The sequence below is a fragment of the Monomorium pharaonis genome, chromosome 1 (genome assembly GCF_013373865.1).
Source record: "Monomorium pharaonis isolate MP-MQ-018 chromosome 1, ASM1337386v2, whole genome shotgun sequence".
Classification (NCBI taxonomy): domain Eukaryota; kingdom Metazoa; phylum Arthropoda; class Insecta; order Hymenoptera; family Formicidae; genus Monomorium; species Monomorium pharaonis.
In genome coordinates, this window is record NC_050467.1 from 13,793,591 (window position 1) to 13,808,758 (window position 15,168).

General features: G+C 39.3%; 1 protein-coding gene across 1 annotated transcript in view; it reads left to right on the forward strand.

The window, feature by feature from the left end:
- The window catches only part of LOC105828776 (33 kDa inner dynein arm light chain, axonemal), a 170,124-nt gene that overhangs the window by 65,576 nt on the left and 89,380 nt on the right, over positions 1–15,168 (forward strand). Inside the window, exon 3 of the mRNA XM_036283927.1 lies at positions 13,842–13,974. Coding sequence (XP_036139820.1) covers positions 13,842–13,974 — 133 coding nt within the window. The remainder of the gene's footprint in view (positions 1–13,841; positions 13,975–15,168) is intronic.

Below are 15,168 nucleotides of genomic sequence, written 5' to 3' on the forward strand. Positions count from 1 at the left end.
TGGTGCCTTGATTTCGGACGAGTATGGGTGCTTGAATCGTCAGTCGGCTCCAGCACCTCGCACTTGTGAACGATGAAATCTAATAACTGTTTAAAGGTTGGAATACTTGAACCCGTCAGAGTCGTACGCCACTCCCGTCGCGTGATCGGGTCCAGTTTGGAACTGACAATGTATGTCAATATGTCGTCCCAATACGCCGTCGGACGTTTCAAGGTCTGAAGGGCGTGGATGTGTTTCGTTGCACTATTCGCGATCTGGCGTAGCTCGCCCGCGTTTTCCTTAGTCATCGACGCAAGCTCGACAATTGATCTGACATGATTCGACACGATGACTCTTTTGTTGTCGTAACGATCCTTCAGGAGACGCCATGCAACTTCGTAATTAATTCCGAAATTTCTAATGAACTGATTACGTCGCCAGCTTCACCGGAGAGGCAACCACGCAAGTATTGCAATTTTTGTACGTTATTTAGAGATGCGTTCGAATGTATACTAGAGTTGAATCCATCGAAAAACGGGAACCACTCATCGTATTTGCCGGTAAATTTGGGGAGGTTCAATTTCGGCAAGCGAACGTTAGCCGTATCCGCCGTCCCGAAAGTACCCGTCGTTAGCGGCGACGACATTCTTGTCTCCTGAGAGGGGGAGACCGGGGGGTCGAGTAATTCCGTTATCTTAGCAGCTAACACGTAGTATGCTTCTTCGAAACTCGCGCGATCGCCGGCCTCGCTCTCGTCCAAACCTTCTATTTGCGATTGTATCATGGCATAATCTAGCCAATGCTGTTCTAACTTCGCCTTGCGTTCCTTAAGCTGCGCCTTCACCGTCGGCGTGAGACTTGTTACCGAATCTACGTACGAGTTAGTGCGTGTACACGATGCCTTGATCGTCGTGCGTTGCCTCTTTAAGGCGTTTATATTTTGCTCGTTGGACATGACGCGATGATTTTACGACCTGTCAATGTAAAGTTTCTGGCCGGCGACAACGCCCGATAACGATCCTTACCTGAATGTAATTCACGCGAATTATCCTAAACGCGGTATGGGTCGCTGCTGGCAATGCTGTATCACGTGACGGCGGCGTAGCGGAAGATGGCGTTTGGATGCTTCTCGAAGCTTCTTGTTGCTCGCTGGTCCGTGTCACGTGGCGGCGATGTAGCGGCAAATGGCGTCTGGACGCCTCTCGAACCTTCTCGTCGCCTCGACTAGAATGCGGTATGCTCGTTTTCTTGGTGGACAATAGCGCGGCCTTTGTGACTTGATAAGACCCTTGCGTCCCTTGGCTCGTAACTGCCGCGTGAGACTTGCCCCTTGGTAAGCTCTGAGATCCCTCGTAGGTTAGGATCTTGTCTCGCCGTGTATTTCGGCTGCCCGGACGCTTCGCTGGCTGACACGAAGATATCCGAATGGCCTTGAGAATACCATCCGGCTCGAAGGACCAAAACAATGTATCGTACGCCTTGGCGCGCGCGCCCGCTTGTAATCAACGGCGTGTCCTCGTGATCAGGCGGGTCGAGAGAAGAAACACTTCCTTGCTCTGAATTTGATTTATTGTCTGTATCTTCGTGCCCAAAGGTCCGTTACAAATATTATTCACACTGGGTTGAGCAACCCTCGCGATTCGCACGTTGTGGCTGTACGAATTTTCGGTGCGGCCGATGCTTACCGATGGCGAGACCGTTCTGGCTAGCACGCCGGTATTTCCACGAAGGAACACGAGGCGGGCCGATTTCTTCCGAAGCACGCGATCGCGACTCGACGATGACGCCGCGTCGATATGGTAGTCGATACCTCGCTAGGGAAATTAAATATCTCGAATGATACTTAACAATTATATTATTACTGAATGAGTCATTAGTGATTGTGAACCTCCTCTCCCACCCTCCAAAAAAGAACATCTTAATATAAGAACTCCACCCCTCTATCATTTCGTGTAGAAGTGGACTACCGGGTAATTAGCCGTCGTAATTAACTATTTTGTGAATTTTGTGCGATGCGAAGTGTCGCGCCTGGCGCCCAGCAATCAGCAATTGAGAGAATTAAAGTAACGTAAAGCGAGATCGCGACAAAGTTGCAAACAAGTCGAGGAAAATACCGTCGCAAGTTTTAATCGTCATTCGTCATTTATTAAAAAGTCATTAACAAAAACAGTTTTATAAATCCGATACATGATATCGGTGCTTTAAGTAAAGCGCCCACACACACGGGGAGGGCGCAAGGGAAGCCTTCAGTTCCCTTTCCGCATTCAAACCGTCAATAGGGGTGCCGTGGATAGAAATTTGCAAAAGTACGATGCGTACTTTGTTGAGAAATAACTATGTCAGTTAAGTCGTAATTTATCATCATACGCACCATACTTTTGCGCTTTTCTGCTCAGGGCATACCTATCGGCAGAGTGGGTGCAAGAAAGAGAGGGCCGAAGGTTTCCTCTTGAAGTGAATTCCAAATGCGCACACTAATAAACGGACACAGCAGGCTGAGTGAAACGGACACAGTACAGACACAGTGCAAAACGGACACAGTAACAAACGGACACAGTGCGAAATGGACACAGATCAAACGGACACAGTGCTAAACGGACAGTTGCAAACCCATGTGATGCAAAGAATGCTTTGCGCGCACACACACACACACACACACACACACACACACACACACACACACACACGGGATTGTCCCGATTGCGCACATAAGCGATTGGATACAGTAGTATTTCCCAATTGGACACAGACCCTATTGGACACGGACTCGATTGGACACGGACTCAATTGGACACAGACCCGATTGGAAACAGGCCTGATTGCACCCGATTGCGCACCGACCCGTTTGCATACGGACCCGATTGCGCACCGACCCATTTGCACATGGAAGCGATTGCACACGGACCCAATTGCGCACCGACCCGATTGCACACGGACCCGATTGGACACAGACCTCATTGGACACTGATTTGATTGAACACAGTTTTGATTGCACACCGTCCTGATCGGATACAGTCCCGATTGGACACGAACTCGATTAAATACGGACTCGATTGGACACGACCCGATTGGACACGGACCCGATTGCACACGGACCCGATTGCACACCGATCCGATTGCATACGGATCCGATTGCGCACCGACCCGTTTGCACACGGACCCGGTTGCGCACCGACCCGATTGCGCACCGACCCGATTGCACACAACCCGATTGCGCACCGACTCGATTGCACACGATACGATTCCGCATTTCAGATAGTACATGGGTTAGCGACTTGGACGAGGTGCGGGAGGGTGGCGAAGCCGTGTGTGTGTGTGTGTGTGTGTGTGTGTGTGTGTGTGTGTGTGTGTGTGTGTGTGTGTGTGTACAAAGCATTTTCTGCACCACATAGGTTTGCGACTATAAAATATGTATAAGAAAGAAAAATATTATAATAAATATTTTGTACGCATTTTTATGTCCGAGTTTGCCAAGTATAAAATAATTATGATAAATATTTATAAAAATATTAAAAATAAATATTTAGGTTATTATAATTCAAAAATACAAAAATATTTCGAGTTTACATATCATGAATATTTTTTAGTACATTTTAAAAATATATTTTATATATTGTTAATAATAATTTTTAAATAATTTATGAACACGATTATATAACTTAAAAAATGTTTTTTAAAAATAAATTCGTAAAATATTTATAAAAATTTATTCTAAATTTTCTATGCTATCCAAGTTGTTTTTGCATTACTCTGCGATGTGGAATCGTATCGTGTGCAATCGGGTCTGTGTGCAAACGGGTCGGTGCGTAATCGGGTCTGTGTGCAATCGGGTCCGTGTGCAATCGGGTCCGTGTGCAAACGGGTCGGTGCGCAATCGGGTCCGTGTCCAATCGGGACTGTGTCCGATCGAGACGGTGTGCAATCGAGACTGTGTCCAATCGAGTCCGTGTCCAATCAAGTCCGTGTCCAATCGGGTCCGTGTGCAAACGGGTCGTGTGCAATCGGGTTGTGTGCAATCGGGTCGGTGCGCAATCGAGTCCGTGTGCAAACAGGTCTGTGTGCAATCGGGTCCGTGTGCAATCGGATCCTTGTGCAATCGGGTCCGTGTGCAAACGGGTCGGTGCGCAATCGAGTCCGTGTGCAATCAGGTCTGTGTGCAAACGGGTCATGTGCAATCGGGTCGGTGCGCAATCGCTTCCGTGTGCAAACGGGTCAGTGCGCAATTGGCTTCGTGTGCAATCGGGTCGGTGTGCAATCGGGTCCGTGTGCAATCGGGTCCGTGTGCAATCGGGTCTGTGTCCAATCGTGTCTGTGTCCAATTGAGTCCGTGTTCAATCGGGTCCGTGTTCAATCGGGTCTGTGTCCAATCGGGAAATTCTACTGTGTCCAATCGTTTATGTGCGCAATCGGGCCTCATTCCATACACACACACACACGCGCGCGCACGCGGGGAAGGGCGTAGAAGTGGGCTTTGCCACCTCTCCCGCACTTACCCCATCGATAGGAATGCCCTGAAAATTTGCATCTCATGTGATAAGTCCGTTTGTTATTGTATCCGTTTGTTACTGTGTGCATTTGGTCTGTGTGCATTTGATTTGTGCGCAATTGGTCTATATCCGTTTCGCACGGTGTCCGTTTGTTACTGTATCCGTTTCACACTGTGTCCGTTTGTTACTGCGTTCGCTTATTACTGTGTCTGTTTGTACTGTGTCCGTTTCACTCAGCCTGTCCGTTTATTACTGTGCGCATCTAGGACGCTTTCTCCTCTCTTGCATGCTCGTATGAGTGTGGGTGTATGAGGCTGTACATACACTTACTGTTTCCACCAAACGCAGTTTTCATGTGTTACATTACGAAAACAACTAGGTCATTGAAATTGGAGGATACTTTATTAAATGCAACATTTACCGTTTTTTGTTATTTTTCACGATATTTTAGAAAATACAAGCAAACGTTTAATTTTATTAACAGTTTTGGATTCAGGGAGCAAAAATACATAAAATCTAATATCTTCCAATTAATTTTTTATATGTGGCCTAATTATGCATATTTACTCTTTTTTTCACTATTACGTTTCGATTTAAACACTTTTTGAAAATTTAACCCTCCCTAATGTTTATATCCCAATCTGGCGTTTGTGTATGCAACGTTCATTCGGATACTGCCATAACAAAAAAATTGTTTTTTTTTTCGTGTTTGCATTTTGTTCGGAGGAGCACTCGTGTTTCAGAGCACAATTTATGATTTTTAAAAAAATTTGTTGTTCTAGTTTAATTAATACACTGGCTACGTTGAGAAAACAATGATCAGTGAGAGGCCAGTTATTATTAATCTTTACTTTTTTTTACGTGGGGAAATGCTTTAAGCCTTAAAATTTAAGGTATATGTTTATGATGTCACTTATCGATCATGTTCGATAAGTGACATCATAAACATTACAAACGAGTATCATGATTTCATATGTCGCTAACTTTTTATGTTGCTCGTGTAAATAAGCAGCGACAAAGGACTCCGTATCAGATCACGTGGAAAATGGCTCTTGATCGATTCTTATAAAACTTGGGAAAAACATTCTCCAAAGCATGCTGATTAAAAGTTGTCATAGGCGCAACTCGATCGTATAGACCGTTTTCACTCTAGGAGTCACAAAGGTCAGCAGCCTGCTCAAAAATTTGATAGAAATTGATAGAAACATATAGAAATTAGATAAAAATTTAATATGATTTTATCTGAATCTATAATTTCTATCGGACACTAGATTTTATGCTAGATAAAAAAAGTTATAAATTCTGTCGTTCTTTACCGTATTTGAATCAAGTGACTAAAATTTTATTTAAATATAAGTCCTTTCTTATGTGATTTTATCTAGTTATTTTACTGAATATAAAAGTTCGAACGATTCAAAAGCTATAAGACTCTGTATAAATTAATCTGATATTGTTCCTATACGTTTCTATCAAAAATATGTTATAGAAAAATAATCGTTTTCTATCATTGTGTGTATAATGGGAGTGATTCACTTGGACACAGTACAATTGGACACAATGCAAATGGACACAAAATAATGTACACGTTTCAAATGGACACAGTTTATTTCGACACAGGAATTTTGAACACAGTAATTTTGTACACAGAAAAAATAAATTCTGGACAAATTACAATTTGGACACGATAAAAATGTACACCGTGCAATTGGACATGTAAAATTTGTACACCGCAAAGTTGTACACCGTGTATATTGTATTGGAAATCTGCTAATACATATAAAATTTACTTTGTTTGCAACGTACAACATGGGTTAGCGACTTCGATGGGGTGGGTGTGGGAGGGGGGCCAAAGGCCGTGCGTGCGTGTGTGTGTGTGTGTGTGTGTGTGTGTGCGCGTGCGTGTGTGTGTGTGTGTGTGCAAACCATTCTCTGCACCACATGGGTTTGCGATTTTCCACGCAAAACTTTGTGGTGTACAATTTTGCGGTGTACAACTTTGCGGTGTACAACTTTGTGGTGTACAAGTTTGCAGTGTACAACTTTGCGTTGCACAAGTTTGCGGTATACAAGTTTGCGGTGTACAAGTTTGCGGTGTACAAGTTTGCGATGTACAAATTTTACAATTCACGGAGTACATTTTTATCGTGTCCAAATTGTAATTTGTCTAACAAGGGGATCTTACGGATCATGGATCACCGATTTTTTTTATACTTATAGGATTTGAAGATCAGTACCCGGACTTCAATTCCCTAAAGCAGTACGATGCGCTTCTCAAAAATACTCGAGAAAATCGATTTTGAAAATTTCCGATATATGTAAGTACAGAAAATTTTAACCTATTGTCAGAGCCGCTCGTAGCCGAGCGCACAGAGCTCTAGTTTCGTAAGCGCGGAGTCGCTGGTTCGATTCTCGCTCTGGCCTCAATTTTTTTTTCATAAGTTAATAAAGTTTTTTTTTAATCCTATATCTTAACATTTATCAAATTGAAATGCTAATTAATTATTAAATATTTATTCGTTATTTTTTAAATAAAAATTAACATCTTTTTATTTTTAATTACTACTTGATTGAAAATGCGAATATTTATAATAAATTAAAATTTGGTACAAAAAATGGAAAACATTAAAGAAAATGAAATACTTTTTAAGAGATTACGAGTAAATACAAAAATAATATAAAAAACAAAAATAATATTTATAAAAATGGTTGTTTAATTTTTATGAGTTATTAATTCATGTATGTTATAAAATATATTAATAATAAATACATTTGACATTACTCGTCAGTATTACATGAGCCAATTTAATTTTTATTTAAAAAATAACGAATAAATATTTAATAATTAATTAGCATTTCAATTTGATAAATGTTAAGATATAGGATTAAAAAAAAAACTTTATTAACTTATGAAAAAAAAATTGAGGCCAGAGCGAGAATCGAACCAGCGACTCCGCGCTTACGAAACTAGAGCTCTGTGCGCTCGGCTACGAGCGGCTCTGACAATAGGTTAAAATTTTCTGTACTTACAGATATCGGAAATCTTCAAAATCGATTTTCTCGAGTATTTTTGAGAAGCGCGTCGTACTGCTTTAGGAAATTGAAGTCCGGGTACTGATCTTCAAATCCTATAAGTATAAAAAAAATCGGTGTTCCATGACCCGTAAGGTCCCCTTGTAAAACTTATTTTTCTTGTGTACAAAATTACTGTGTCCAAAATTCCTGTGTCGAAATGAACCGTGTCCATTTGAAATGTGTACATTATTTTGTGTCCATTTGCACCGTGTTTATTTGCAATGTACACCAGTATTATATGCATACGAAAAAATGCCCACTGTTCACTTAGACATGTAAAAGTTACACATCATTTATTTGCACACCGCTCACTTGCACACTATTCACTTGCACACCGTTCACTTGCCCACCACTCATTTGCACACCAAGAAATGCGATCTTTTGCACATCATATTGTAAATCAATCAATTTTTCTTTAACAAAATCCAAAGAATAAAACTTTTTCGGATATATTGGACATTTTTGATAAAAAAGCTGCAGTGTCGCAATTCGGAAATCCGCGCACAGAAAAATGATTGTCGTCGGCATTAGCGTTACCCAATGCCCAGCTGATGCTTTAGTAGAAATTTGAGATCAAATCTCACAGAACAACGTTGCATGAGGCAATATTTGCAAGCCGTCGTCGAAGTAAACGGTGGTAATACCAGGTATTAGAACACACACACACACACACACACACACACACACACACACACACGCACAAACTTAATGCCTTTTCTACCTTTATTAAAAAAGATATTATACACGAGTGGCTTTGGGTGGCACTTACTTGTGCACGGTTCAAATGGCCACGATGCATTTGCACACGGTGCATTTGCACACTGCATTTAGACACACAAAAAAATTTTATTAAAAATGTTTACCAGTTGTATGCACACGTAAAAATTGACCACCGGATATTTGCACACGAAAAAATGCCCGTTCACTTGGACAAGTAAAAGTTACACACCATTCATTTGCACACCGCTCACTTGCTCACCATTCATTTGCACATCGTTCACTTGTCTACCACTCATTTGCACACCAAGAAATACGCACCGATTTGCACATAGAAAGATACACACCGATAATTTGCATACGGAAAGATGTGCACCAATCATTTGCACACGGAAAGATGCACACCGATCATTTGCACATGGAAAGATGCGCACCGAACATTTGCACACGGAAAGATGCACACTGATATTTGCACACGGAAAGATGCACACTGATTATTTGCACACGGAAAGATGCACACCGATCATTTGCACACCGTTCATATGGACACGGTGCTTTTGGACACCGTTTATTTGCACACCGCTCAGTTGCACACCGTTCAATTGCACACCGTTAAATTGTACACCGTTTAATCAAACGCATATTAAATATTCATACATTATGCCTACGTTTGCAATGTATACGTGGGTTAGCGACTTGGACGAGGCGGGTGCGGGAGGCGGGTCCCCCTTGCACCCTCTCGTGTATGTGTGTGTGTGTGTGTGTGTGTGTGTGTGTGTAAAGCATTCACTGCACCACATGGGTTTGCGACTTAAATGGTGTGCAATTGAACGGTGTGCAACTGAGCGGTGTGCAAATAAACGGTGTCCAAAAGCACCGTGTCCATATGAACGGTGTGCAAATGATCGGTGTGCATTTTTCCGTGTGCAAATGATCAGTGCGCATCTTTCCGTGTGCAAATAATCAGTGTGCATCTTTCCGTGTGCAAATGATCAGTGCGCATTTTTTAATGTGCAAATGTGATCAGTGCGCATCTTTCCGTGTGCAAATGATTGGTGCACATCTTTCCGTATGCAAATTATCGGTGTGTATCTTTCTATGTGCAAATCGGTGCGTATTTCTTGGTGTGCAAATGAGTGGTAGACAAGTGAACGGTGTGCAAATGAATGGTGAGCAAGTGAGCGGTGTGCAAATGAATGGTGTGCAACTTTTACTTGTCCAAGTGAACGGGCATTTTTTCGTGTGCAAATATCCGGTGGTCAATTTTTACGTGTGCATACAACTGGTAAACATTTTTAATAAAATTTTTTTGTGTGTCTAAATGCAGTGTGCAAATGCACCGTGTGCAAATGCATCGTGGCCATTTGAACCGTGCACAAGTAAGTGCCACCCAAAGCCACTCGTGTATAATATCTTTTTTAATAAAGGTAGAAAAGGCATTAAGTTTGTGCGTGCGTGTGTGTGTGTGTGTGTGTGTGTGTGTGTGTGTGTGTTCTAATACCTGGTATTACCACCGTTTACTTCGACGACGGCTTGCAAATATTGCCTCATGCAACGTTGTTCTGTGAGATTTGATCTCAAATTTCTACTAAAGCATCAGCTGGGCATTGGGTAACGCTAATGCCGACGACAATCATTTTTCTGTGCGCGGATTTCCGAATTGCGACACTGCAGCTTTTTTATCAAAAATGTCCAATATATCCGAAAAAGTTTTATTCTTTGGATTTTGTTAAAGAAAAATTGATTGATTTACAATAAAATTGACTTATCAATATTTAAAGTGCAATATCTTGACGCCAAAATGACGAGATTAAAAAAATCAAAATGGGTTTAAAGAAATAATGTGTTAACTTTAAAAGCCCAAGTCGCTCCATCTGGATTCCACGTTTTGCTTGTTCCATATTTCCTCGTCTATACATTAAATTTGTTGATATTTTTATGACAAGAGAAAGAAAAACAGTAAATGTCAGTATCTTTTTGGACTGAAAATTGTTGGTAAAGTTGAGTGTTTGCTCTTCAAATTGCTTTTTTTTAAACAAAATATAAAGAGCTCGCCAATGCCAAGCAAAAACAACAAGACAAACAGGTCAACACATCAAGCCAACACCAACCCTCTCAACACAATACAACTCACTAAGTCAAATATATATCATTACAAACGCTATTAAAAACAACTGTGTTAAAATTGCCAAACAAACCTCGAAACGTTTCGACTATATATACATAGTTCTCTTCAATCGTGTCAAATTACCAATATTTATGAAATTAAACCTGAATAAAATAAAGCAAACGAAAATATAATTAACCATTTAGAAAATAATGCCGATTGAATATCCATAAAAACAACGCATATCGTCTATAAAAATGTGTCATAATAATTAAAGCGTGAACGAATAAATAATACAATCAAAAACAGTCAAAAAATATGGTCAAAAATCTTGTCGAGAAATTTAAAAGATCAAAATCAATGGAAAACGTGTAATTTATAAACAATATAAATCAACATGCGTATTGTAAAAAACTATAAACTACATGTTGATTTAAGACAATATTAACACCAGCAAATAAAGCCAACAGTTTCTACAAAGAGTTAAAACGACCGTAACGTTTGGTAGTCAGGGCCAGAATGAGCGAAGTTATTGTCCGTTATGCCCGTATAGTAATTACGGTTCGCGTCGCTGTTCGTCCGGGAGCGTCCCAGATGCGCACAGTAATAAACGGACACAGCAGGCTGAGTGAAACGGACACAGTAACAAACAGACACAGTAATAAACGGACACAGTAACAAACGGACACAGACCAAATGCGCACAGAGCGAAACGGACACAGTGCGAAACGGACACAGTAACAAACGGACACAGACCAAATGCGCACAGAGCGAAACGGACACAGTGCGAAACGGACACAGACCAATTGCGCACGGACCAAATGCACACGGACCAAATGCGCACACTGCACATGCGCACACTGCACTTGCGCACGGACCAAATGCAATCCATGTACATTGCAAGCAGAGTAAAGTCCACATAGATTAGCGACTTGGACGGGGTGGGTGCAGGAGGGGGGCCGAAGGCCCCCCTTGCACCCCCCCCCGTGTGTGTGTGTGTGTGTGTGTGTGTGTGTGTGTGTGTGTGTGTGTGTGCGCGTGCAAAGCATTCACTGCATCACATGGGTTTGCGACTTTCCGTGTATGCATTTGGTCTGTGCGCATTTGGTCTGTGTCCGTTTCGCACTGTGTCCGTTTTGCTCTGTGCGCATTTGGTCTGTGTCCGTTTGTTACTGTGTCCGTTTCGCACTGTGTCCGTTTATTACTGTGTCCGTTTGGTCTGTGTCCGTTTGTTACTGTGTCCGTTTCACTCAGCTTGCTGTGTCCGTTTATTACTGTGCGCATCTGGGACTCACTCGTTCGTCCAATCACACCGCGAGTTGTTACGCTTTGATTGGTCGACGCATAACAGCAACAGCGACAACAACTGCGACCGCCAATAACAATCGCTAGTGTGATATGGCATTAGTCATTTTTGACAAAATGTCAAACAAACAATAATATGAATTGTCGAGACACTTCGTGTTCTTCTGTAGATTGATTCCATTAACTTATTTTTTAATATGAATCATTTCTGAAATTAACCTTTTTTGGTATCTTGATTCATAATTTAATATCTTAACGTTATCCCAATCAAACAAGTGGTTTTTTATGTGTTCTGTTACAACGGTTTGTTTGGCAATTTTTGGCAACACACTTGTTTTTAATAGCGTTTGTAATGATATATTTTTGATTTAGTGAGTTGTATTATGTTGGGAGGATTGGTGTTGGCTCGATGTCTTGACCTGTTTGTCTTGTTGTTTTTGCGTTTTTTTTTTTGTTACTGTACAATGATTCGTTGTCGAGATATGAGCCTTCGAATTAAAAAATAATCTTTTTTAGAAAAATATCAATAACTTAATTTTAAAAAAACGTAGAGGGTCGTATAAAAAACGGAATTGAAGCTTATGAATTGAGCTTCTGGGACCAATTGATTTTATTATCTAAAAAAATTTATCTTCACTTATGCGGTTAAACTTCAAATTTCAAAAAATTAAGATGGTGACATAATCGTCAAAAACTAGACATTTTGCCCTTTAATTTGCTTTTTGTTATTTTTTTCCGAAATGATCACCGAAATTTTTATTGTTGCGTACACAAATCGTGCACGATGAAATTAATATAATATCGAAACATCATGAATGCATTCGACAGCGTATTCAGGCTCGAGAATTGTACGTGACGCCTGCATACATGCATGACCATATTTGGATTTGTTTGTAAAGACCGTCGTCAATGGTCATTTTTTTGTTTACAGACAACGCATTAATAAAAAAATGAGAATTTTCCTGAACAAAAAGAAAGTCGGATAAATAGCATATTTTTGGGGGAGAGTGCTCTCACTTTTTATTTGGTCCTCGGGCAGTAAACAGTTTTCCTTCTCTCCACGGAACATGCAGTAAACGAGTTGTCGGAATCTTAGCCGCGAGCATCTCGCGTGTTAATTATCACAGGACGCGATACGCTACGATCTCGAGTCGTAACGCGCATTACATTACAATAATAGCGATCGTAAGATCTATGGATCTTTGTTAGACGAGATCGCCGAACGGCCGTCTCAGGGTATACTATACACCCCTAGGCGTTGACGGTCACAACAAACGCAACATCATTGACTTACAGCGACTTAGAGCACGTGTGCTCCTAGGCGTTGTCGCCGCCTAATTCATATACGGCGACTCAGAGCATACGTGTTCCTAGGCGTTGTCGCTGTAAAATCGTGAATACGCGAGCGAAGTTTTGTCGTTGTGCAAACATCTCATAAACTATTAAAAATAAAACAAACATATCGCGGAGTATTGCTGTGTCAATAAACTATAGTGTTACTGTGTCAATAAACTAACTACAAGTGTGATAAACAATATAATCACGAGACTCTTCATTCATGAACCCAAACGCAGTGCGGATAGCAAAATATTCGCGCTGATATTGCAAAGCATCCATTGATTTTTATGGATTTTGCCATGAAAATCAAATTTGGGCAATTTCCACTATTATACCCGTGATCAACGCGTCAAAATATGTAAGAATACATAGTTTCAAAAAATCTGAGGTCCGACCTTTTCGGAACTTTATCCCAAAATACTATTTCAAAATTAATTGTTCAAAATTAGCAATATTTTTAAAAAGGTCAACTTTTGCAATTATTTTTTACAATATATTTTTATAAATACAGATTATGATTTTTATGTAAAATTTTGTCATTTAATAAGTGTCATCTTTATTGGAAAATATTCTTGTTTGAGTATTAAATTATATTTATCCAAAAAAATTTGGAAGTATTTACATATTTATCAAATTATATTTTTTTAATTTTTAAAAAGTATTCCAAATTTGTACAAAAAAATCAGAAATGTTTTACAAAGTTTTTAAAAATTTTGCAAGTAAACAAATTTTTTAAAATTATGTAAAAAATTCTGAAAAAAAAATTTTCGTCAAGGTCTATTTAATTGTGCAACATGCAAGTCTATTAACCACTGGCATACCATGTTATATTATAGGTGTCAAGTACTCCTGCGACAAGATTAGATGTGATAAATTTACAAGAGCAACTTGATATGCGATTGCAACAAAGACAGGCCAGAGAAACCGGTATTTGTCCTGTTCGTAGGCAGCTCTATATTCAATGTTTTGGTATATATACACTTTTATTAAATAATTTGTCCGAGTGTAGAAAAGGGTGAAAAAACCTTAGTCAATTAAAAACGCAATGATTTAACAAGTTGTTTTAATTAGCTATTCTTACACTAACTGCATACCCGAGAGACTCGATTAATGAAACGCAGTATACACACTTAAATATAAGTTTTATATTTAATATACAGGATATTCGACAACAAATGGGAGAAAATCTAAAGAGTAATTTTTGATAATGAAATAAAATTTCTTAAAAATTATTTTTATAACATTTTTGTAATTGCAAATATAGACAGCAGATCATGTTTGCCAAAAGGCCACAAATGTGAAACATATCTCACGGAAAATTTCAGAAATTAAATATTACAATAATATTGTCACAATGTTACAATATTGTAGTAATATTACATGGCAATATATTAGTAATATTACAGACATAGTGCTACAATATTAAATCGTACATAGCACGGAATATTACGGTAATATTGCAGAAATATGTGTATTGTTCTCCCATTACAATATTACAGTGAAATATAGTATAAATATTGCAGAAATATTACAAAAATATTACTACAATATTAAAATGTTCGCCGAAATGGATGGTAATATAATGGTGATATATCACAAATGTATTACTGTAATATTTACGTAGTATTTTTGTAATATAATTTTTTTATTTTTTATTTTTTTATATTTTTTTATATATTTATAATTTTTGAAAAAAATATATAAAATATAAATACACATAAAATATAATACACATTTATAAAATAATAAAGTAATGTAATGACGTTTTAATGTTAATGATTACGTTTACACATTATCCTTGGTCGGATTTAGTAATATCGGTTGTCAGTCTCGCCAATCACAGCCATTTCATTTTTTTGAAAAATGTAATTTGAAATCTGAGCACTATCGATGTCGTTAAACCTGATTAAAGGCCGGTATTCATAGTCAGATCTTATATTTAAGATTATCTTAAGTACTGTCTTAAGATGCCATCAGCCAATCACAGAACTGTATTAGCATCTTAAGACATTGCTTGAGACGATCTTTAAATAAGATTCGATTATGAATACCAGCTAAAGGTAACGTGTAAACGTACTCATTGATGACATTTTAACATTAGGTTGAGTTTAAAAATAGCTGGAGTAAGATTTAAACCGTAAAAAATTAATCAATCACAATCAA